Genomic DNA, 25,232 nt, shown 5'->3' with positions numbered 1-25,232 from the left:
TGTGAGTGCCCTTCACCGCGAGCATGCACAATCATAGACCAACGGCTTGCTAAGTGGGCGATAGCGAGACAAAGCGTGCCGCACGATTAGGCTAGCCACCATAGCACGACGCCGCTTCGTGAATATATTGTGCACAGTTTTTTTTTTCAAACAATTTGTATACTATTTGAAATGCAATGAATGGCCAGGACGATACGCTAAGTTGTTTACACTTTGCGCCTAATGACATTTCAGCGACTGAAATAAGGCAGTTTTCAATGCACAGCGATAGAAAGCGTTCGGGGTTCCAGAGAGATTTCATTTAAAAAATTAAAAGTAACCTTTTTTGAGAAAACCATTTTAAACTGGTGTTTCTGGCAAATCGTTTTTTCTATAGATATATAGTAAACACACGTTTCGGCACATTTTTGAAAAACACAAAAGTTCTTTTTTGAAGAAGCTCAGCTAATAATCAGTGTGTAGCAAGTTCTATTATTCTTGGCTTAACTTGCCTGCAGTCGTATACTTCTAAATTGCAGGTGTTTTGTGCATCGTTTACCGTGCTATCGATTTTTTCCCGTGGCACCTCGGCAACGAAGGGCAATAAAATATTTTTTGTGGCTGGCAACGCAATACCACAGATAGACTAGAAGTATATGGACATGGCACAGCAGTTCTAGTCTATGTGGTTTCGCGCTGTTAGTAACAATGAATCGGCACCTACTCGCGCAGTTTTCCATTTTACCTATTAAAATACAAGATTGCATCTCATTTGTTATTTGCTATGAATGAATATTGTGACCAAAAAGTGCACCGCTTTTTTTCGCTAGGTGAGACCACAGTTCAGAAATTTAGAAGTTCACCATGAAGTTTTTTATGCAGCCAAGGTTTGTCAATTTTTCTTGAAAAAAAAACAATATCAGAAAACATATCAGAAGTCATTGTTTTGGGCCATATAGCGGTGCCGATAGTAAACTTTGTCGAAATCGGGAATGGCCACTGGGACCTCGTGTGCGGTCTCATCTGGGCACATCCAACTGGGACAGAATTTTCGATATCTAACTTCTAATATCTATCTAATATCTATCTAATATTGCTAGTACTTAACTATGGAGCAGAAACCTGGGGGCTTACAAAAAGGGTTCAGCTTAAATTGAGGACGACGCAGCGAGCAATGGAAAGAAAAATGGTAGGTGTAACCTTAAGAGACAAGAAGAAAGCAGAGTGGATCAGGGAACAAACCGCGGTTAAGGGTATATCATAGTTGAAATCAATAAGAGGAAATGGACATGGGCCGGGCATGTAGCGCGTAGATGGGATAACCGCTGGTCATTAAGGGTAACTGACTGGATTCCCAGAGAAGGCAAGCGGGTTAGGGGGAGACAGAAAGTTAGGTGGGCAGATGAGATTAAGAAGTTTGCGGGTATAGAGGGGCAGAAGCAAGCACAAGAGCGAGTAGACTGGCAGAACATGGGAGAGGCATTAATTTGTCCTGCAGTCTGCAGTGGACGTAGTCAGGATGATGATGATGATGATGATGATAATTATGATGATGATGATGATCTAATATATAACAGTATCTAACTTCACTGACCAAAGGCATGCTGACACTGGAAAGACCATGGTTCGCCTCGGTTGAACATTGGCTATGGTTGCTCGGCTGCTGACCCAAACCGAAGGTCGCGGGTTCGATCCCTGCCATGGTGGTCGCATTTCGATGGAGACAAAACGGTAGAGGCCCGTGTACTGTGTGATTCGTTCACGTTAAAGAACGCCAGATGGTCAATCTCTCCGAAGTACTCCACTACGGCGTCTCTCATGATCATATCCTGACTTTGAGATGTAAAACCTCAGATATTAATATATTAGAAACACCGTGGTGTTCTATGTGAAAAGCTTTGTTTATCTCGAATGCATGCTGGTAGTTTTCACTCGTCCTCTCTAAGCGCTGTATTGCCCTTTTCTACTTCAAAAGATCCAGTTGCCAGGAGTTTCTCTGAGTAGCTTCTCAGTCGCCTGTTCATGTCCGCACTGATCATGACCGAAAGTTCGGCAACCTTTTAGATGCGGAAGCATCTTATACTCGCGCCTTGTAGTGCGCCGTCCGTGCAGTTCGCGCCGTCCGCACCGCTTCTCGAACATTCGACAGCTGACGCGCGCGCATGCGCCGTCGCGCCGTCGCCCACTCTTCCACCATCTGTGCATCCCTTCCTCCTCTACACACCGCGCGCGCTTCACTCCTCCACCATCTGTGCACCCTTCCTCCTCTACACACCGCGTTCGACATCTACAATTCTCCTGATTCTCCAGTGGACGCGCATGTGGCGTCGCGCTTCGAGAACATTCAACAGCTGACAGTGCATGCGCCGTCGTGCTGTATATATACTCAAGGTCGGCGCTCGCTCGCTCAGTTGCCGCTCGTCGGTTGGTTTGTACGACGCGTCGACGTCCAAGGTCGCGGTGAAATGAATTCCAACGAATCCACAAACACAATGATCGACGTCCCTTCGACCAGCGCCGCCCTTTCGCATACGTGTGTACGTGTTCACTCATTTAACACCCCCTCCTACAACCACGTTAACCAATTTAGCCATCGACCCAAGTAAGTCACAATTTAACACCCCATTTCACAACCACGTTAACCAATTTAGCCATCGACCCAAGTAAGTCGCACTTTAACACCCCGTTAACCAATTATATGGTCCGCATCCTCCTCAGTGTTCCCCCGAGGGAAGCTGCGGGCAGTTTTTTTAACAGCTCCCCGAACCAAACATTTAATGTCACAACGCATTAAAAATGTGCCTGTTAATATCTTTCGACATGTTACATTTTTCCCTAGATTTTGTGCAGGTATTCTGTGGGTCTGCTTTTTCATGTTCGTATTGTTATGATCGGCCTGCCTGGCTTGACGCCGCTTTGTCTCATGAGACATGGTGGCTGAGCCTACACTGATTTCTTCCGAGTCAGCGCTCTCAATGACGCACCAAGAACGGCGACAACAGAGAAATCATTCTAACTATCTGAGGTCGTCGGCGTCCCTTGTAAAACCCTTTGGATACGCCTGACCGATTGTTGGCCGTCGAGGCGGCTTGCCTTGTCGTCAAGGTGCCCCGGGCAAAGGGCCCAGCGTCTGAGAACCGTCTGCGGATGCATTTGCCACGTTCTCCGTGGCATTGCCACTGTTTCCACAATGTGTGGTCTGCCTGGCGCCGCATACCCATCACTGCAACAAACTACGAAATTGACTTCCATGAAAGACTCAACGTCTTCGTGCCGTGCTGGGTCGTGCGCGGCGTGCAGTGTTTTCCCCTTCGCCATGGGCTGAACTGGGCGTGCCTCTTCCCCCTTTCGTGGGCTGGGAAGGAGGCGGCGTTTCACCCACCCCTTTTGGGGGTGGAGGTGAAGATGGTAATCTTCATTGGACTGTCCTGGCCTCCATTGCTTTTTTTTCACACAGGGAACCCTGGGAAGGCAAGGACATGAAACGCGAGCGCCGAGGCTATCCCGACAAGCTCTCACGAGCTCGCAGAATCTCTGATCATGCTTCTGCCAAGAGCTTCCATGATGCTGCTCTCATCATGTAATAACACGCTACCTGTATATAATGTAAATAAAAGTTACTGTTATTAGCTCCGGCCTCCTCTCATCGACATCTCTCCAAGACTGGCTGGCTCCGGTCACTGGAGCAGAACACTGGTTACATCAATATTGATTTTCTTTCACCTTGACATTCATTTTCGACCACAAGCACAATGGCACGTATGCTTCTCTGTTCTTACCTCTTTAGCATGGGTACGGGGCATACTTACGTAATGAAACTTTTTTTTTGCTTTAAGTTAACAGAACTTCTATTCTTATTAATATGTACCAATACGAAAGCCAATATTGCGGTAAATTGGTTGGAAAAAAATTTGCCTCGGTCCACCCTGTTGAAACAGGAGTTAAGGTGCTCGGCTGCTGATCTGAAGGTTGCGGGTGCGATTACTCAACTAGCGGTCACGTTTTGATGGAAGCGAAATGCTCGAGGCCTGTGTACTGTACGATGCCGGACAGTGGAAATTTCCGGAGCGCTCCACTATAGCATCTCTCATAATTACATCGTGCAGATGTGCCCCGCTGCGGTGGTCTAGCGGCTAAGGTACTCGGCTGTTGACCCGCAGGTCGCGGGTTCGGATGCCGGCTGCGGCTATGCATTTCGCATGGAGGTGGAAATGCTGTAGGCCCGTGTGCTCAGATTTTGGTGCACGTTAAAGAACCCTAGGTCGTTGAAATTTCCGGAGCCCTCCACTACGGCGTCTCTCATAATCATATGTTGGTTTTGGGACGTTAAACCCCACATATCAATCAATATCAAAGCTCCAGATGTTATTATTATAAATGAGATTATCCGGCTAATTATAAATACGTACAGATTAGAGATACATATCAGATGTTAATATAGATATCAATCTGCTTTACAAGTAACGGAAACCTGTCTGATCGGACTTGCGTTGGGTTTATACCGGTTCTTATTTGTTGTGATCGTCTCTATAGAGTGCATTATCTTGATAAATGCTATGTGAAGCCTACTCATGCGTCTTCTCTCGTCGTTCGTTCCGGTAGCCATGCACACGCAAACGTGACGAACCGGTCCTGTCACTAGAGCTACATTAGAGCAGACTAACATGCGCTAGTTGATTGATATGTGGGATGTAACGTCCCAAGAACACCATATGATTATGAAAGACGCCGTAGTAGAGAGCTCCAAAAATTTCGACCACCTGGGCTTCTTTAACGTGCACCCAAATCTGAGCACACGGGCCTAAAAAATTGCCGCTTCCACCGCAAATGCAGCTGCCGCAGCCGGGATTCGATCGCGCGACCTGACATGCGCTAGTAAAGTATAGTTGGACTGTATATGTAATCCCCAGGTATCACGTGACAGACGTAATGAAAGCTTCAGGGACCATTAGTAAAGCAAAATGGCTTTTCTCTCTTTCCCAGATGTTGAAAACCAGGAAGCGGAGCCGTAGTAGAGAACGTCTTGTTTATTAGACGCTGGGTTCAAAACTAAAAACAAAATGGAATGCGCGCGCTATCCGGGCACGCTCTAGTCCTCTTCTTCGCCGCTCTTCCAAATTAATGTTTGACATCTCCCGGCCGAACAAGCTGCGCGGACTTTCTTTCTTTAAGACGATTCTATACAAGGATATTGCAGCTTGTCCGGCATATTCGAGAGGAAACAACAGTTGCATCGGTCTCTTGAACGTGATGCCACCAGAACAGCGCATCTTGTATGACCGAACTTTGCCGTCCTTGCCCTGAAATAATTCTGTAACTTGTCCCATATTCCACAGTTGTCTCGGCGTGTTTAGTTTTTTTACGAGTACGATGTCTCCTTTTTTAACTGTATATGCGATTGTATTTCCAATCAAATGAGCTGAACGAAGCTCTTGGAGGTACTCTCGTCTCCACCTGTTCCAAAGATTGTTCAACACTTGCTCCCTGTGCTTCCATCTTCGTTGAAGAATGTCGCGTGACGATGAAGCTTCTTCTGATGGTGTACTCACACACAATCCACAGGAAGCATAGTCAGTGGTTGTCCCGTGAGGAAATTGCTTGGCGTAAGTGGGGTCGGTTCAGATGATTCTGCGTACACAAAAGTGATCGGTCGCGAATTTATCATTGTTTCAACTTGAACGGGGATGGTCGAAAGTTCTTTTTAATTAAAAATGATTTCCCAGTGTTTTTTTAATGCAGACTTCACAGACATAATTAATCGTTCCCAAAATCCTCCCCACCAGGGAGCCTGTTCGGTGATAAATTTCCAAACGATCGTGTGACTGGCAAAATGCAATTGCACTTCTTGTGATTTCATCAACTCATGAAGTCGCTGAATCTCTCTTAAGGCCTTTTTAAAGGTCTTGACATTGTCGGAGTACACAAGCCTGCAAATTCCTCATCGAGACATAAATCATTTCAAGGCTAGTAGGAATCTGTTGTAACTAAGATTGGTGACGAGCTCCAAATGAACAGCTCTGACGACTGCACATGTGAAGATCAGTATGTAAGGGTTTTTTTGTAGTATCTGCCTTTTTGGAGAAGCGGTCCGGCGAAATCTACCCCACATATTTCGAAAGGTGAAGAGGGGTGACACGGTCTTCAGTTAGAGGTGCGAAGGGTTCCGAATATGACTTACAGGAAAATCTCCGGCAGACTTGTGCATTCGTGAATGACTTTCTTTACCACCTGCCTGGCTCTCAGTATCCAGAACCTTTCTCTCAGTTCCGTCATGAGTAAACAGAGTTCACCGTGTAAAAGCCGTTGATGTTCTTCCTTCACCAGCAACTTTGTAAATGTGTCTGAAGCAGGAAGAAGAATAGAGTGCTTGGAACTTTCGCGTAGGTGGCTGAACTGAAGTCGACCCCCTAAGCGAAGAAGCTCTAATTCGAAGTGACAGGGACTGAACCGCTGAGGTGCAATGTTCATTCGTCGCACATCCGGTCGAAGTACTTTGTTTTGCCTTCGACGTATCCAGTATATTTCTGCATCTTCTAATTCAGTTGCGGCTAGAGGTCTTTTCTTTCTGGTGTCTGGGTGTCTGCAATTCCTAGCAAACTGCTGTATTCATGCAGTCGTACGCATCAGTCGGTTATAAAATCTGTAGTCATCAATGTTTACAATCGTAGGTTCTGGTCGTACAGTTGTTATCAAACACTCAGTTTCTTCTTCTATGTCCATTGTGTTCTCGCTGTAGCAGGGCTCGTTGAATGTCGTCTCAGTGGGAAGAAAGTTTGTTCCTTTCCATCAAAACGAGCTTTGTAGGAGTTGCTCGGCGGTGGCTCCTCTAGACAACAAATCAGCAGGGTTTTGATCACCTGGGCAATGTCTTTACATTTTCACTTCTCTTAAGGAGAGTATCTCAGGCACTCAGTTTGCTACGAACTGTTTCCAGCGCTTTGTTGAACTTCGTAGCCAATTAATCACTATCATAGAGTCTGTCCACACAACAGTTTCAAAGTCTGATAAGTTTAAGGGTATACGTCTCACTGTTGCAATAAGTCGAGCCGCCACAAGTGCTCCCATGAGCTCTAGTCGTGAAACAGTCATCTTTTGTAGCAATGCTACTCTCGATTTGGCTATCAGAAATAGAACTTTCGTGGCTCCATTGAAGCCTCTTACCTGAAGGTAGAGCACGGCGCCGTACGCAGCTGGGCTTGCGTCGCTAAAGGCGTGTATGGCAACATGAAATTTGTTGCCCGGAAGAAATTGACCAAAATGTTTCTGAACTTCCAACTGATTCTCTATTGGGAGGCCTTTCGTCCATGCTGTCCACATTTTTAGAATAGACTCTGGTAGGGGCGCATCCCAGGTGTATTTCTGTAGCCACAGCCTGTGTATTATTAACTTTACCACCAGAACGAATGGCGCGAGGAATCCGAAAGGATCGTGCATAAGTGAGGCAAAACTTAAAACCGGTCACTTCGTAATCTTGGCTCACTTAATGATTGAAGCATCTTGTTTAGCGAGTACTTTAAAATATCTTTGTCGGTATCCCAAACAAGTCCCAGTATCTTCTTCTTGTTTCCTACATCGAACTGTATCTTCAAGTCTTGGTGGTTGTAATAGTTCCGTAAACTGTCCATCATTTGTCGTCGGCTTTGTTTAATCCATCCCCACCTCTTTCAGAATATTGAAGCAGTCGCTAACAATTGTTTGTGCTTCCTCTACGCTCTGTGCTCCGATGGCAAAATCATCACCGTAGATATTGTCTTTCAGTAGTTTGGCAGTCGTAAGGTATTTGCCTTCCACTAGCCGGAAGTGGTGTCGCAGAGTTGCCGCAAGAAGGAAAGGGCTGCTGCAGGCACCGAAAGGAACCCTTGTCATGCATAGTTAACTTTAAGGTTAGAATACCCTTTCTTAAACCAAAAGTAACGAAATGCGTCTCGGTCTTGTTCGGCCAGTGACACTTGAGGAAATGCTTTTTCGATGTCAGCGGAAATTCTAATCTTGAAGTTGCGAAACTTCAGCAGCAGGTCAAGAATGTTGGGGTTCGAATTCGGCCCAGTACACAAGACGGCTTTGAGAGAAAGAAAATTTGGAGCGTGAGACGAGGCGTCGAATACCACCCGTACCTTTGTTGTAATTCTGCCACGTCTTACTACCGCTGTGTGTGGCATGTATTAGGTGACATGCCCGCTCGAAGTGCTCGTTGGAATCTTCTCAGCGAAGCCATTGTTGTAGTAGCTCCTTATCGTAGTGTCATATTCCTTGTGAAACTTTGGCTCCCAACGTAGCTTTCTCTGTAGACACTCAAACCTCTTCAAAGCGACATCTCGGTTGTCTTTAAGCTCGGAATAATTTGCGCCAAGGGAGTTCAACCTCGTATCGTCCATTCATTTGAACAGTTGATTTCACGAAGTTCTTCAGAATATATTCATCATCTTTCGAATGTATCTATTCGTAGGCCAGTCCCAGATGCCCCACTTCCCAGAATTCTCTCAGTTGCTCGAAGACGTTGGCTTCTATTAGACATACGTTGAAGGTCCTTACAGTGTCTTTCGTTTCAAGCTTCGGCAAACTTCTGGTATTGTCATGTAGTGTCCATCCCACGATGGTTTCAACGGCGTTTAAGAAGTTGTCCAGTCGATTAATTTTGCCGCTGACGAGTTGCCAGTATTAGTCAGCCCCTATAAGCACGCATGTTCCAGGCTCGGGTGAGACCTGCAATACAGTGACATCAGCCAAGCGTAGGTTCTGGTTCTTTATTCTTTTAAGAACATTTGTCTCTGTTAGTGCTGACATGTCACTGAATACTTGTGGGACTTCTATAGATACGATTCCCATTGAGTTTGAATTGTACTGGTTATACAACGTCACTCGTACTCTCCGATAAGATTCCCGAGGTGCGGAAATATTTCCGAACCCAGAGATAGACAGCTGTTTTTTGCCTAACACGGTGACTTTCAGCATTCTGGACAACTCTTATGTGATGAAGCTGCGTTGACTACCGCCATCAAATAACATTCTTACAAGGCGTTTCCTTCCAGTCCCTTGAGCCCAGACTTGCGCGGTCTGTGAAAGTACTGTGCTCTTTGAAGCATCCACAGAAGAGCTGGAAACAGTGGTCTGCGTTTTGTTATTTTTCTGTTTCTATTTTGGGTCACACATAGAAGTGATGTGCCTTCTTTTACATTTTTTGCAACTCAACCTCTTCCAGCTTTTGCATTCTTTCACTCTGTGAAAAAAGACGAGCACATCGAAAGCAACCTCCCAATTTGCGCAGTTTCTCTTTTTTCTCGTCCAGCATTAGCTCAGCTGGACAGCCATTCACCGTGTCACCTTTATTATCGCAAAACATACAACTCTTCGGAGAGAGTTTGATGGTTAATACAGACGTTGAACCTCGGTTATCTTTTTTTTTAAATTTCGGTTTGTCGGTTAAGGCTCGTTCTCGGTGATCAACCGTCATCAGCAACGCTTGCTCCCGGCTTCTCACTTCCAGACTCAAGAACTCTAGAAGAATAGACGATTCATTCTGTGGGCTTGTAGTACCACTTGTATTTCTCTAAGACAAGGTACGCTGAGTATAACGAAGTACCAATTTTTGCGGAAGATTCTGTATTATTGCCGTTTCGAGCAACACTCCATACCTTCTGTCTTCGACACCAAGGTTACGAAGTGGTCTCACGCAAGTTTCCACCTCTTCATAGAGCCTTTGCAGCCATTCAAAATGTTCGCATGAGCGTACTTTACGAAGGTTGAGAAGTCGGCGCATGTGGTCGTTCACAATCAGTGATTTGTGGCCAAATCCTTCTTGTAGAAGATTTATAGCTGAGCTGTAACTTTCGTTGGTTGTAGCCAAGCCGCTAATGACACCTTCTCCATTACCCGACAGGTAGCTTTGGAGATATTTCAGTTTGTCTACGTCAATGAGGTGCCCGTTTTGATAAATAGTTGATTCCAATTGATCCCGAAATTCCGGCCATTTATTGAGGTCATCAATAAACTTCGGTATATCAAGCTTAGGAAGCTTAATCTGCGCACGGGCTGGAGGAGAGTCATGATGAGATGCGTACCTAGCTATACGACTTGATGTGCAGATAAAACACATTCGGCGCAGTACTTCGCTAGGACGATAGAATCTTGCATGGTATTGCCCAACGCTTTGAATCTCATCCTCAAGGTTATCCTCAGCCACATAGTCTTCTATCTGGCTATCAAGGTTCGTTAACAGAGTCTCTTTTATCTTCAACAGGTTAGGAAGATCGCTTAGCTCACCGGTCGGCGTTGGTTTCGTTTGCATCAGAGTCGTTGATGATCCTGGTGACCGCCGCTCGAACCGTCGTGCGTTTCTGTCGCAGCCTTTCCATGTCTTCACGTCGGGAATCGAAGTCTCGTGATGACGTGGATCGTTCGCTCGTCGCCCAGCGTCACCGCGTTAATAGCGTCGATCAGCCTTCCTCTTCATCAGGGAGCTCGCCACATCGTTAGGGCTCTCCAACTGCTCGTTCGAATCCTGGTCACGACACCATTATTATGAAAACCAGGAAGCAAAGCCGTAGTAGAGAACGTCTTGCTTATTAGACGCTCGGTTCAAAGCTAAAAACAAAATGGAACGCGTGCGCTATCCGGGCACGCTCTTGTCCTCTTCTTCTTCTTCGCCGCTTTTCCGAATTATTATTTAACACCCGACACACGGCGCCTTCTCTTGTTGGCTTATTTTAGCTCGTAGTTTTCACTTTATTCTCTAAATGACGCACGATAGTATATTTTTCATGTTTTTAGAGACAATAAAGCATTATTTTTTATTTGGTGCGAACCACTCAAGTTGCACACGAATGTTGGTGCAACAGTGTATAGCAAGATGTTACCAGCCCTGATGTAACCGTCCAGTAGTCTGTCTGCGGCCATGTAATAGCATGACTGTGATGTGGTGTAATGAGCAGTATACAGAAAAGCCGCGGGAAACAGCACAACCGTTCAGTGATACGGAGTGGTCATTGTCTAAATCGAAGTTGAAAAGGGTAGTCATGCGTAAGATCGATGACCTGTGACAGTTATTCGTCTGAATTTATGCATCATTTCCGGCATGTAGCTGTGCACGATGACGCCCGTTTTACAATGCACAAACCATCCAAGTCAAATAGAGTACCAATAATTTTCTAAAGTTTGTTCTTGCCTCGCCAAGGATTTCCGACCCAAAGCCATTGAGCCGGTCACGAATGCGTGAGGATTGGGTTGCTATCCTGGACCATCTTCCGCAATTCCTCTATCTTGTCGAATTTTGTAGTGGTGGCACCTGAAGTCAATCGGAAAGGCTTTAGCAGCCCTCCGGACCAATCAGGCATGACTGTACAATGACGAAATTCTACGGCATGGAAGAATTTTACAACGTTCGGAATAGCACCGATGTTTAGCCGAAACAAAAAAAAATTACCCGCTGGTTAAGAAAACACGTGCACGAGAGCAAGATACTTGTCGCAACGGAATGCGGCAGTGTGAGACGCGTGCAGGTGACAGCGGTCACCACAGTGATACGAAAACGATGAGCGCATCTCGATGAGAGCCTTACCATGTGGCCCTTATATTCTATTAACGTGTCTTATTCGAACATTGTTCTCCCATTATATAGGGTCAGTAACACATGAAGGAAATACGATAGTGTTATTCGCAAACTCAGCGGTAGGTAAAGCCATTGCTTTCATGCTACAAACAAGACAAAACAGACAAGTCAGGGGTATACGGCAGTAATCTTGGAGCCATATTCGTCCACGAGCTGGTTATAATTTATACCTTTTCGCTGTTTACGGAGGTTTTGGGCGACTTCCGGTTTGGTGAGCCGCCGTATCCTATACTATAGCACTGGCGGGGAACAAAATCCTTAGCGAGTAGCCTGCTCACTTTCAACCATTTTCTCCCCCTGTCTGGCCAAATATTTTGAAGGCACTTTCTTTTGAGCTACACACAGCAATACAAGAGACCTGAAAGCGGAAAAAGAGTTTTTCCTTACTATAGCACAACTTCAAAACACAAGCTTTCTGCTTCGGTGATAAGTGATTATTGAAGTGACCGAAGTTTCTTGGGTAGCAACACGTAGATGCTGCTATTTCTATATATGTTTAAAACAACCAAAAAGGCGAAGAAGCATAAAGTGTCCACTCCATTCACTTATACCTCCGAGAATACGCGCTGCTACACCACTCTGTGCAAGTTGTCACGTTGTCGCACATAAAGCTATAGATATATATATGTATACGTACCCATCATGCTTGCGTATATTTATCTCCATAAATTACTCCTGCTTAGTGTTTCAATGAAGCTTGTCGTGGGTTAGAATTACGTGTCGTCGGCGTCGTTGTACGTGAAGAATTTGGCGTCGGCGAGTGCACACAGAAATGTGGCGCTCGAAGGTTCACCAATCCTGCGTGCATTTGTTTTCGAATAACCGTGTCTGATATAGAAGTCTGGTAGTTTATCGAGGACTCTCGGCATTTCACGTTGCCACACTCCTTGCAGCTTGAATATGATGTCATGACCGTTGTTGCTGCTTGTAGCAACTGAATTTCTGCGCTGCTAAACAGGTGGATGAAACCGGTCCAGTTCACGGCATGCATGAGGGAAGGGAGGAACTTAGTACGAATGTTTCCGTGCTAAGAGGGTGCATTGCGCAAATGCGAAAGACAGCCGTAGGCTAGGCAAGCACAGGCCAACCTTCACTCGCCACCATTTTCCCGGTAGGGGAAGGGCCTCTGAGAGTTTAAATGAATATAATAACTCATTACTACAGCAGCACGGCTGCTACAAGATTACACATCCAGGCGAATGTGGAATTTTACATTTTATGAAGAAATACGAATACTCCCGAGCTAAGTATAAACATGCTTTCTAACCTTTATAACTATATATGATTGAAAGCGCATTTAATCAACAACACCGTGGCTCCCGATGTTCCTTCTATTCCCCTTCGAGGTGATCCTCGCAGGTGCTGTGGAGCGGTCTGTCTGAGCACGGACGGTGGCAGAGAAGACCGGCGTGCGCGCGGTGGCCATCGACTCGCTACGGGATCTCCTCTGCCGCGTCAGTGGAGGTCACCTCTCCCCAAATGAAATTGATGTGATAGCTTGCCACTCATCTTGTCCAACCGCCAGTGCAATCAATGGGATTCATGTGACTGAAGATGGCTGTTCGGATGACATCATAGTATTTCCCCCCCCCCTTTTTTTTGAAAACGAATGAGAACCCTGCGTACCGAGAGCTCAACCCTTGGGTTTCGGGAGTTCCCCAACCAGAATGTGAAGCACTCTGCGTTGCGAAGACACAGCCACAGGGTGCAGTATATGAGCTTTCAAAAGTGAGTTCACCGCAATAAGCGACGACCAGGTGGCATACGAGTCTCAGTAGTGTTCATATTGTTGTACGTTGCGAGTACTGCCTCTTTAAAGGGGCCCTGAAGCCATTTTTAGTAACCATGCAACGGATTCAATAAAAGAGCTTATTACCTTACTAATGCAAAGCCGCAAAAATTTTAAAAATCTCTCCAGTACAAGCGGTGTTAGTATATTCTGACTTGTTACAAGTTGCAATCGCATTCTCCATTCTCTCGTCCCGACGAAAGTGCTGGAAGCTAGACAGAGAGGGATGGCATCGGCAAAAAAAAAAAAAAAAAAAAAAAAAGAAAACGACACGCGCGCATCGTGGTTTTGGGCACTTTTTCTTTTTTTTTCCCTTTTTCTTCGATCGCGCGGCGTTTTCAGGGTGATCGCGCGCGCACACGTAGACGATTCGCGGCCTCCCGCGGTGATCCCTGTCATGACCGAGCGCGCCATGTTCAAATAAGCCAATGGCTGATAGATGGCCTTCTACGAGTGATTTTTGAGTTTCCTCCGTCATTCGTCGAGAGAAGAGAAATAAATTTTTAGCTGACTTTGATAATTTATTGTGAATTCCAGGCCGCGTGCTGCGCTATAACCATTTGGCTCGCGTGTTGCCGGGAGCCTCTACTACCGATCGGCAGGGTTTTCTGAACATGCTCAAAAAGTGTTGGAGTGCCCCCTTAAGCAGATGCTTACTACTGCGTGTTAGCAGGGGGATTTATTGCTTTGTTATTCCCAGCCGTGTTACGAAATGCAAACTGTGGGATTAGATTTACATTCATGCTAAAAAACTCCAGGTGGTCAAATTATTCAGCCCTCACCCGCAATATTTCTTTTTGCGCTCCTGGTGGCCATAGAGTTTTCTAAAATTAACTAGAGGGAACTCTGACACTGCGATCGTTCAGGGACCATGGGAATGATTGTGTAGTACATGGATTTGCCTATAGTCTTCGTACTTGCGGGCCTCGACTCGCACTTGTGGCTTCGTTTATCACTGTGTTTCCGTTTTGTTTCGAAGAAAATAACGAACCCTTTTGAACTTCGTGACCCTATTTGAAATGGTAAGCCTAAAAGGTTAAGGTAGTGAAGTGTAATTGCTGAACATTTGCTGATTTTAGTTTTGTAACAAAACAGCTTCAAGCCACACCAATGCACACGGAGCCAGAAGTACGAAGATGAGACAAATTCGTGTAGTACCTAACGTTCCCATGTTCACTGAAGCGCTGTGTATTGCAGCTACCATATATAGACACTACCACCAATTTTCCCTTTGGTGTATGTATAGGAAAGTCTATGCTGGTGGCAACCTAAGAATAAATGTAAAATAAACCACCGTATGTGCGCAAACGTGTGCAAAATGCGCGTTCACCCATGGCAGTTCTTTTCTGTGATGTAAGGGTTGACAAGAACCAATTGAAATGCAACGTTGAATCGTATTCTCAGACGAGAGGCGAGGCAGCGGCATTAGGTTTTCTTGTCATGTTTGTTTCATCGGAAAGGTATTTTGGACTCATAGCCAAAGGACAACTTGGTGTCGCTGTCCTTGCTCCAACAAATATGTGCCGTTCTTCTTCTTTTCTTTTTTAGCGGCTGCAATGGCGTTGGTTCCAGCACCGGGCTCGCGAGGTGATTTATACCAATTTATTAGCTAACTAAGCGTAGCCAGCCTCCCAAAACCTGATGAAGCCAAGCACATAAAATCAAGTTTTCTCAGCTCAGCTTGCCTTTGTTGCGTAAGGCGAAGTTGAACTGAAATGAGCCTCGTTATGATGAAACAAGCACAATAAATATGACGACATAAGTAAAATTAGTTTTAAGCCTAATAAAATTTAATTTAGCTAAATGAGACTAGCCTCAATGATTACAAATTATTATTTTCCGCAGCTTGCACTCTCTGAGCTAAAAAAAACTGAACTTGAAAAATTTTTGCGCTTTATTAGAACTTGTTTAATTACACCTAAAATAATCAGGATAGTTTGGTGATGTCATGACCAACCACAGTTATTCAGATTGTTCAATGTTTATCTTGGCGCTTCCTAATTAGATCAGTTACGCATATTTAGTCTAATTATACCACGTGAAACTCTAGTATGTCGTGTGTGATTAGATATTGGACTAATTACCCAAAATAACTGGTAAGCGTCTTAACTAACGATAGTTAGACATAAATGAGGTTGATTGGTACAGTGTCATTAAGGAGTAATCAGTATCCTCCAGAGTTTGGCGCCTCTATAGGCTCGTGGGGAAGTCTACATGAATTAATTGACCGCGATAAGGTTTGCCTTGCAAGATGTTTCAGCGCGCGAACAAAGGAAAAAAAGACAGGGTAGACAGAAACAGCAGCGCTCTTTCTGTCTACCCTGTCCTTTTTTCCTTTGTTCGCGCGCTGGAACATCTTGCAAATATGACTACGCACCAACTAGCCCAAGCTTACACTCTTGAAGGTTTGCCTTATTTAGGCTAATTTTGCACGGCTAAATGAAATGATAGCATAATCAACCATGCATAATTGGATCTCGCTGTACGTGTGCTTTTTCTCGACGCATCTGGGCACATCGAAGCATACTACGCTTAACATAAAACCAGCAACCTTGACTAGGCTTAAGCTTACTTACACCCAAATCGCTCAACTAGGCTGGATTAGATTCGGCTGCACTTACATTCAATTAACTAGGCTCATTCCTCTTGAATTTAGCCCAACGCGACAAAGGCAAGCTGAGCTGAGAAAATTTAATTTTGTGTGCTTGGCTTCAGGTTTTGTGAGGTGGGCTACGCTTATAGTTATGAATCAACCGGCATATATACCTACGCCATCCCGGCGCTGCAACCGGCACCGTCACAGCCTCTACGTTAAAAAAAAGAAGCAGCACAAATTCAATGGAGCAAAGAAGGCGACGCCAAGGTGTCGTTTTTGCGACTTGCTCGTTGGAGAGAGCGACATGCGATGACAACTGATACGCCGGACGTGCATCCGCACCGCAGCAGGCGTCTCGCCGCTATCGCATCGATGCCTTCGGCCACGCGATCACGTGGTCTGCACACATATGCTCACGCCTGTACCTCAGCGTCACTCTCGCCAGTTGTTATCCGATGCAGCGGAAGCAAGAAGCTGGCGATCGAGCCGCTCTTGTAGTACACCGACACTGCATGCTATTGGATCTTGTATACCATTGTTTCGGCAGCCGCAAGTACGCCGCCAAAGACATCGCCTGACGACCGCCACACTCACCGATTTTCGTGAACTATATATATATGCTTGCTTTGCAGCACGCTCTCGTTGGTGGAGCTTATATTTGTTCTTAGGTTGCTATTCGATATACAGGATGGCCCAGCTATCTTTAGCCAGAGTTTAAAAATATGCCGACACACGCAATGACGACGCGATCAAATGCATGTTGGCGACTGTTTCCTGGAGTGAGTCCGACTAATATTTGTGTTCTGATTAATTGCCTATTTAGGTCACTTTTATTTACGCGAAAGCGTTAAAGAGCTCGTTCCGCAGAAAATCCGGTGTCGGCGTCATTGGTTGTGAGCGAAAAATCATCATCGTATGCGTGACTGAAAAATCGAGAACGATGCAAATAAAATGAATAAATGATAAAAACCGCTGGAGGAAAGCGGGGACCGAACCAGGGTTGTTGGGATCCGAGTGCAGATTGAACCCGGGTCATTTGCGTTGCAAGCGGGTGTTCCACCACACGGCCGTGCCTCTGCTTGTGGAAACGGTGAAAGGAACTGCCACTGCTTAGAAATGCAGTGAAAGTAGCTTTCGTGCTTCACAAACACACGCGCCCTGCGTATATGCTTTACGATACAACATGAAATATTGATTGCAGTAATAATGCTTGCTGAAGCGTCCGTTGCCAACGGGTGTCAGAATATGTGATTATCATAATGACTCCGTGGTTGAAAGCCGGTATCAAACTACAAAAGGCACCCACGCTACTGCGCCTGTTGCCTTAAGGCCACGTAGTGGGTGCATAGCAAATTCGAACAGGTTTCACGCACCAAGTGATTGAAGTGCGCACTACGAACAAGATGTCGCTTTCGCGTTCAACTCCCAAAGGCGAAGCTTTAGGGCCCCATCATTTTTTTAACTAACTTTTCGAGCAACGAAAATGGGACGGACATTCAAATGAGAAAGTTGTTCATCGATTTGCAAAGCGTTCGATTAGACAGTTTAGAGCTTTATATCTGTGAATTTTAGTGTTTTTCTAGTAACTTCAAACGCCCGTGAAATGCAAAAAAATACCACGTCACAAGCCCGCTCAGGCGCCAGTGCGCACGATGATTCTATAGTGCTCCCTAACGTCCCGCGTACGAACCACCCCATCATTTGCCCGATCGTGTTGTCTCGACAGGGGCGCCACGATGGTGGTGGCTTTGCTGCGATGAACCAGTTTCGCTATCGGCCGCAAAAACGAAAACCGCTGTGACTGCTTCCCACAGTCATGAACCCGTGCGAAGGAAGCGTATCGTTTGTACGCGGAACGTTAGAGTGCACCGAAATCACGACGCGCATAGGCGCGCCAGTGGGCTTGTCCCGTGGTATTTTTTTTATTTCGCGGGCATTCGTCGTTAGCGGAAAAGCACTAATAATTAACAGACATAAAGTTCGAAACTGTGTAATCGGACGTTTTTGCAAACAGGTCTACAACTTTTTCTTTGAAATTTTTATCCATCTTATACGTGTAACAAGACAGATTCCGAGCGTGTTTTCTCTCTACAGAGAAAAATTTTTTAAATGACTTCTTTTCATGCTTTCTTATCAAATAACTCCATCTGTGAAACCAGAAACATACAATATACCATTCTGAAAGCTGCGTAAGTTTTGTCGGCAACAATGATTTTTCGCAAAGTCCAACTCGATTGTAGCATCTCAAACAAATACTTGAACAGAGAAGTGGCACACGAAACTCGAACTATTTCACTGAAGGAATCGAGACGAATAACTGCGATAATAAAATTCTGGATTATCAAATAATTTCTTTGTGTAATGCATGCCAATCGTTAATCGAAGCGACCAGTGAAAACTCATGTACGTCTCACTTCAAGAAACAAGGGAAGCTATCTTTTCATGCCTCACAATAATATCTGGGGCTTGACATCCCAAAACCGCCGTATGATTATAAGGCACGCCTTAGTGGAGGGCTCTGGAAATTTCGACCACCTGGAGTTCTTTAACCTGCATTGAAATCGTACAGTACCCGGGCGTCTACTATTTCGCCTCCATTGAAATGCGATCGCCACGGCCGGGATCAAATCCGCGACCTTCGAGTCGGCAGCCGCGCACTATAACCACTGCTCCACCGAGGAGGACACTTTTCACGCCTCCTGAAAACCAGCAATAGGTTTTCAATGTAGACTCAAATGTGTGTTTCATATTGAACGTGCTTAATGTGCAAAGACTGTTACAGTGTTTAAGTGTGCGCGATGTTGAATGCCCACTATTAGAGTTTGCATAAACTTTTCCCCTAATATTCACGCTGAAGTCTTTTTTAACGTTCATTTTTGTTTGAATACTGTGTAATTAGCAGTGTAATTACGTTTATAATTCACATTATTTCACAATTAGCTCCTGGTTGTCTAACAAGTAGGTCCCGTGTGCAGGCCTCATCAGGAGCCTTACCTATATGGACATATTTCATATTGTGCATGTACGTCCGAAATAAACGGCTTAAAATTGAATGAGGCCAAGAACATATGGCTTGCCATCATGTAGTGCTTGTTAGGCTATCTTTTATGTTGAGATTACGGAGTTAATTAACTAAGATAAATTGTGCGAAAATGTAGGCGAAGTGCATTTGTTACTATAGAGAGAACCGATACAATTTTTTTGTGTCGCATCGTTGTATCCCCGTCAAATGAAACGCAAACAGCGTCAAGTATTCACAATGGTATAGTGCCAGTTATCACCATGGGCAGGCGCGCATATCTACGAAGTGCTGTCAAACTGCCTGCGCGCGCCTGTCAGCGTTGATTAGTGTAGGGCGCGCATTTAACACTTGGAATGCTTGCCGCTGTTTGCGTTTCATTTGACGGCGATGGTAGATGCTGCGTGATGCTTGACTACGGCGTTTAGCAAAATATAGAATTAAAAAAAAAATACTTGCTACCGCATTACAGCACTCATCAACCTTCTTCGAGCGAAACAACGGACCATCAACCTACCACTTATTACTGGACAAAGGTGCGATTACTTGCCGTGTCGGGCCGTCCAAATGCTGACTCGCTGAGAAGTTGTGAGACGGCGATGCCTAGAGCCAGGAAGGGGGAGGGGAGGGGCTCAGCATTGAGGCTCAGCATTCACCGAGCCTCATTTTGCCGTGGTCTGAGCACACGATTGTTTGCGAATGAGTGCAATAAAACTACGTGATATATGCAGTCACGTGGTTTTATTTAACATTTCGCGGGCTTTATTTAAACGCAATCACCACGAAGCATGTACGTTGCCACAAAAAAAAACACAAAAAACTTGATCAATATTATTGGAATGCATTCTATATACTGCGTAACCAAACGCACTTATCACTAAAGTGAATATTTCGAATGTTGCATAATTGACCTCAGTTGAATTAACTAATTAGGTGTAGAGTAAAACCATATCCAAGTGAGCGCCACATAACGGCAATCTATGCGTTCTTGGTTTCACTCAGCTTCCGTTAATGCGTTCTTGTTACGCACGAGAAACAAACAAGCTGGCACTGCCAACCGCGGTGTAATATTACTTCGGAACTGCCGAGACAATTTGTATGCACGTCAGAACAATTAGGCGAGAAAATGGCAATCAGTCTAAAGCATCGCAAAGCATTAGGCTATATATTATAAGTGGTCATGTATTTTGCAACCTAATCTTCAGCATTCGCTGAGCTTCCATTTGTTTGCTATCGAATCAGTCATCCTGTTCAAAGCCACTACCGTAATGTCTATCATAATTAAGTGATCTCAATTGCAGGAACTCGAATGTAATTAAATAGCTTGTATGGGAGAAAGTCTGAATAGTAGTATTCCGTGATGTAACGTCGAAAACATTTAAACGTTGCTGCCCGGAACATACGTATGAACGGAGCTCGAAGAATCGCCACTCATTAATTTCTGTTGCGCGGTTCCAGAGTGTGGTGCCTTTTTCCTAAATGTCCGTTTTCCCCACCGTGTTGGTCTAGTGGCTAAGGTAAGTTACCCCGCTGCGGACCCGCAGGTCGCGGGATCGAATCCCAGCTGCGGCGGCTGCATTTCCGATGGAGGCGACAATGCTGTAGACCCGTGTGCCCAGATTATTGGGTGCAGATTAAAAAACACTAGGTAGTCGAAGTTTCCGGAGCCCTGCACTACGGCGCTCATAATAATATGGTGGTTTTAGGACGTTCAACCCCACATATCAATTAATCAATCATTAAATGACAATTTCATGGAATTCACTTAATTACACTGACAACGCGAGTACAGAAGATCATGGAATGAATTCACGAGGTCGTGCCACGCTGTCTTCCCTCCATCTACTCGAGAACTTTCAGGATTAATCAGCAGAATGCTGGGGAATGTCCAGGGACGTTTTTTGAAGGCGCGCGATGTCAGTCGATCAGCAAGTCAGTTCCGGATTATGGACGTGACGCTAATTCTCACTGGTCGAATTCGACCAGGCAGTTACAACATAATCCTTCAAGGATGCGTTAATGCTGTCATCTCTTTTATACGCCACTGCATTCGACTCTCCCTTCCACACGATAGATTGATGGGTGTTGGCGTAGGCATCTCTATACAAGTGCTGAATTACGATAGTGATAACCCAAACCGCAACGAAACGCGCGACATGCTCCATGTCTGCTTGCCAGAAGCTGGAAAATAAATCAATCGATTGAAGAGGACGAAAAAGATTGGGCATTTTCGCGCGCGGCATGGGCAGGTATGCAATGCTGTGCCAGCGAATGGAGGTCTAGCCGTCGCCACACGGCAATATACAGCTGTGCGGGACTATTCTGTTACCTGCTGGCGTAGAAATGTTTAGCATGGTAAAAGCGCTCGCACTGTCGTCAAGGCATTTCAGAAAAATGTTTTAGCAGTGTGCTGCTCACTGTCTGAAAAAAGTAATCTCAGGTATTCAGGAAAAATCGCCGATATGTCACGAATATAAGATCTTCCTCGTTAAAACCAGCATTCTCTAATGAATAGCAAAAAAGAAAAACAGCCAGTTTTTTACTGATGGGCACTCATTTTTTCACAACTTCTACGTTGCTTGAGGGTACCAACTTGTATATTTCGAGAAGCGAAATGGACTAGAAATCGCGTCACTCAATACAGAGGTTTTATCACATTTCATCTTTCGGCTGGAGACTAAGCCCACCGTCAACAGTTTGGCTACTGGAACACATTTAGTGGGCGTGTTCTTCCCCGAAACCTTCGCTGATTGGACACACGACAAGATGTGCTTGTTAAAAGCGACACCAGAAGAGCCAAGAGCAAGAAAACGCTCACCTGAACATGCTGGTGAAGACATCGAGTGGGTTTCGCCGGTTGCCCGGTAGCGAGGTGGTCTCCGCGTTCATGGAGTCGGGCTGAAGCATGGCCTGCGAGCGTCGTTCCGACACTGAGCGCAGCCGGACGCCGGAAAGGCAGCCGACGGGGCTCGGAGCCCGCATCAACGGCCGCGTTTCGGCCTCGCCTGCAGAGCAGCCCGCGGACCTAGGGGACAGGGTACGGCTCGGCGGCTCAACTAAGGAGGCGGCGGCAAAAGCGGGGCCTACCTGCTCATGGGCTCGGCCGTCCGAGGGGCCGCCGCGCCGCGCGGCTCGCAGCGAGCACGCCGCTAGCTCCGGCCATCGCGCAATGACTCACAACGCGATCGATCGGCGGTGCGCTGCGGGCCTCGGACGCCACCACGTGGCCCGGTGGCGTCACCGATCGTCAAGGACCGCAGTTGTTAACATGATACATGCTGGTCCGCCATCTAGAAGCCAAATGTCAACTTACCGGTGCAGAGGACGATGGTATTACCCGGCGGGCTTCCCTGGAGTCCTGCATGTTGACGGTCCTGCCGAAACCGATCGGGCACGAGGAGCGAACGGCGGCCAATGCACGTGCTCCTCCAACGCAACTTCCTCGTTCACCTTGAAACCAGGGCTAATGAAACATCTTTTTTTTTTTTTGCATTGATTCGCAAAATAAATGCACAGGCGCAGAAACACGCTGGGTTGGAGCAGTACTAATAGTGGTCCCACCTAGTAGCGGAGGATGAACAACAAAAAGGAAACTTATTTCAGAAAAGGGGAATGCAAGGAGATACATCCACCCTATTATCGTTTGGAGCCAGTCAGTTGGCTGCTGGCCGCAGTGCTATTCTGTCAGTGTTACATAAATCCATTCAGGTAACCAGAGGGATACGCTGCTAGTGGTACTGCCAGATATATCCAATTCTTTGTCCCCCTTCCTCATTCTTGTTAATTTGTTTTATATATTCTGGTTTATCGAATTCTTCTGTCCTTTTTACCGTTTTTTCAAAGGAACATACTATTGTTGTTATCTAATTTCTCTCTTTTTTTAGCAAGCGTTGTACAAAAAATTATTTATTATAAGGTGCAGTGTGGCCGATCTCCCTTGTGGGTATGAGCCAAGATCTCCTAGGCGACAAGACAAGACCTTGGCTTTCACCGCACGCGGACCTAATCTTGCGTTTCCGGGTCCGAGGCGGTGAGCCTCCCATTGCCCCTTTTCATGGTCTATATACTACGGTTAAGAAATTTATCTAAACCAACTGGTTTGCGTTCACATTCCCTTAATATGTGGAAGAGCAATGGCCTACCGCCACGTCATGAGCAGACGACCTGGCACAACGTTGGATGGTTTTAATGAGATATCAACGTATTTGTGCACTCGTTGATTTGGATCTGCCAAGGGGTCATTCACACTATCGCGTACTCGCTATCTAAGAATTTGTCAGGATTGCCACATATATGTCGTGTGCACCCTTCGGTGGGTGAGAAGATTTTTAGGTTTTGTCAACTGAGGCTCTTTGGTGACGGGGAGGTGCACCTCTGGAATAGTGAGCTCTCGAGCTAAAGCAGCCTCGTTTCCTTCGAGTTCGGCGTGCCCCGGGCACCAAACTAGCCGTTGTCGTTAGGCCAATGCCACTCCAGCATTTAAATAGGAAGCTGCCATGGCAGTAGAAGAAGTTGCCAGTTCCAGTGGACTTGGCTGAGCAACAAAAAAATCCGAAATTATCAGATCACGCAACAAACGACATGAGAGCAACGCAAACAAAATCCGCTGAGCGTCTCAGCAGCCAACGAGAGCCGATGTCTTGTGCATTCACCACGTCACAACTCCGAACCAACTAAGTTACGACGCGTGGTAGAAGAAATGGTAGTAATGTGCCAAGATCACCACCACCACCACCACGCAGTAATACGTAAATACAGCATGAATTGGAGCACGTGAATACATGTTCGATACAGCATGAGTTATCTATGAAAACGCATCTACCCATGATTTCAAGCATTACATATGCACGAAGCTAGTGCTCAGGTAATATGGAACTTAAAACTATCCACGATGTCATGCTAGATGCTACATCAATCTAACCATCTGGATAGCCGATTAAGTGCACGCGAGGCTTATTTACAAGTTTACAGGTTCCGTTTCTCAATCTTTAGCTCGCGAGTTGTACACCCTTCGCAGTCCCGAGATGCCAGACCTATAGGGAATGACGTTTCCTGCCAAGCAGGGGTGCTATGCAGGATCGCCGAGTTTCGCGAAACTCAGGATATTTCCGAGTTCTGGCGACACCCTTTCTTGAATGAGCCAACAGTACGAAAATGTCTAATACACCCCTAAGCGCGCGGCGTTTCATTGGTTACGATGGAACCAGTCATCGCGTAAAGAACGGTCGACTATGTTAGGCGGCGTTTTGACACTAGAGGTGTCTTCTTTAATTTGTTTGTCATTTCACTGAGTGCAGAAGTGCACACATGCAATGAAACGGTGAGAAACTTTTCGTGATGATAATTTTTTTGCACGTTTGGGGTGTTTAAATTTATTTTGGAACTTTTAATGCCTGCACTGAGTCTGTTTTAGTATAATCAGCATGGCCTCTGAGATCAGTACCGGCCGAGTGTCTTACAACATCGCGACCGTAGCTAAACTCGAGGCCACGTGTTAATTATCATGGTCAGCACGTACATTTTAACGCGCTGCTCGGCCGGTGTGCGTCTTCTTCGTTGTCATCGCCCGCTAGCAACCGAGCACGTGTGGCCGGCAGATTAGCTATTTGGCTGGACGGTATACTTGGCTAGTTAGGCCAGGACATGCTAAGACCAAGCTAATTGCTAACATGCTATGACCAAGCTAATGGCAAGGCCGAGGTAATTACGCCATTTTTAGAAGACCATGTGCTAATGAAGCCATGTAAAGCTAGGACCGGGCTAACTAAAACATGCTAGTTGATGAGCTGACTAAGTCATGCTAAAGATGCGACATTCGCCATGAACGTGTTAAGTAAAACAATGCTAATTATCTCTAATATATAAAATTAGTATCGTGCTTATCAGGATTACGTTTATTAGCTGCATAATGATCATGGTTTTGCTAATTGCGACATAATTGTATTTTAATGGAAACTTTACGAATAAAGACAGAACAGCTTAGTGTAACGGTGGTTAAGTCAATTAGTACAATAAAAATTAAGACAGAGTTCATGCGGTCTTCACTTCGAAGCTGACCAAGCACATGAGTAGACGACCAACTTTAAGGAGCTGCGAGAAGCTAGGTAATAACAAGCTTCCCTATGGCTCCAGTCGTGCACAAGTAGTGTAAGCTCACCAAATTTTTTTATATGCAAAGAAGCTTGCGCTTAGCGTTCACCACATCAAACGCTTGACAGTCACACCTGAACCATGAAAGTCACGA

General features: G+C 45.6%; 1 protein-coding gene across 3 annotated transcripts in view; it reads right to left on the bottom strand.

Moving 5' to 3' along the window:
* LOC119183336 (uncharacterized) overlaps nt 1-22,422 on the bottom strand; it is a 33,041-nt gene extending 10,619 nt beyond the window's left edge. The window contains exons 1-2 of one of the 3 annotated variants that reach the window (XM_075881922.1): nt 22,302-22,422; nt 21,807-21,898 (exon numbers count right to left, since the gene is read on the bottom strand). In XM_075881922.1, the coding sequence (XP_075738037.1) occupies nt 21,807-21,898; nt 22,302-22,352 (143 nt within the window). In that variant the 5' untranslated portion in view covers nt 22,353-22,422. Of the gene's footprint in view, nt 1-21,806; nt 22,197-22,301 lie in introns of those variants that run through there. The other 2 variants (XM_075881921.1, XM_037433656.2) reach the window with 2 other exon arrangements.
* Nucleotides 22,423-25,232: the final 2,810 nt, after the last annotated feature.

The sequence above is a fragment of the Rhipicephalus microplus genome, chromosome X, assembly GCF_043290135.1.
Source record: "Rhipicephalus microplus isolate Deutch F79 chromosome X, USDA_Rmic, whole genome shotgun sequence".
NCBI classification, from domain to species: domain Eukaryota; kingdom Metazoa; phylum Arthropoda; class Arachnida; order Ixodida; family Ixodidae; genus Rhipicephalus; species Rhipicephalus microplus.
This window is presented reverse-complemented; position numbering and strand designations above follow the sequence as displayed.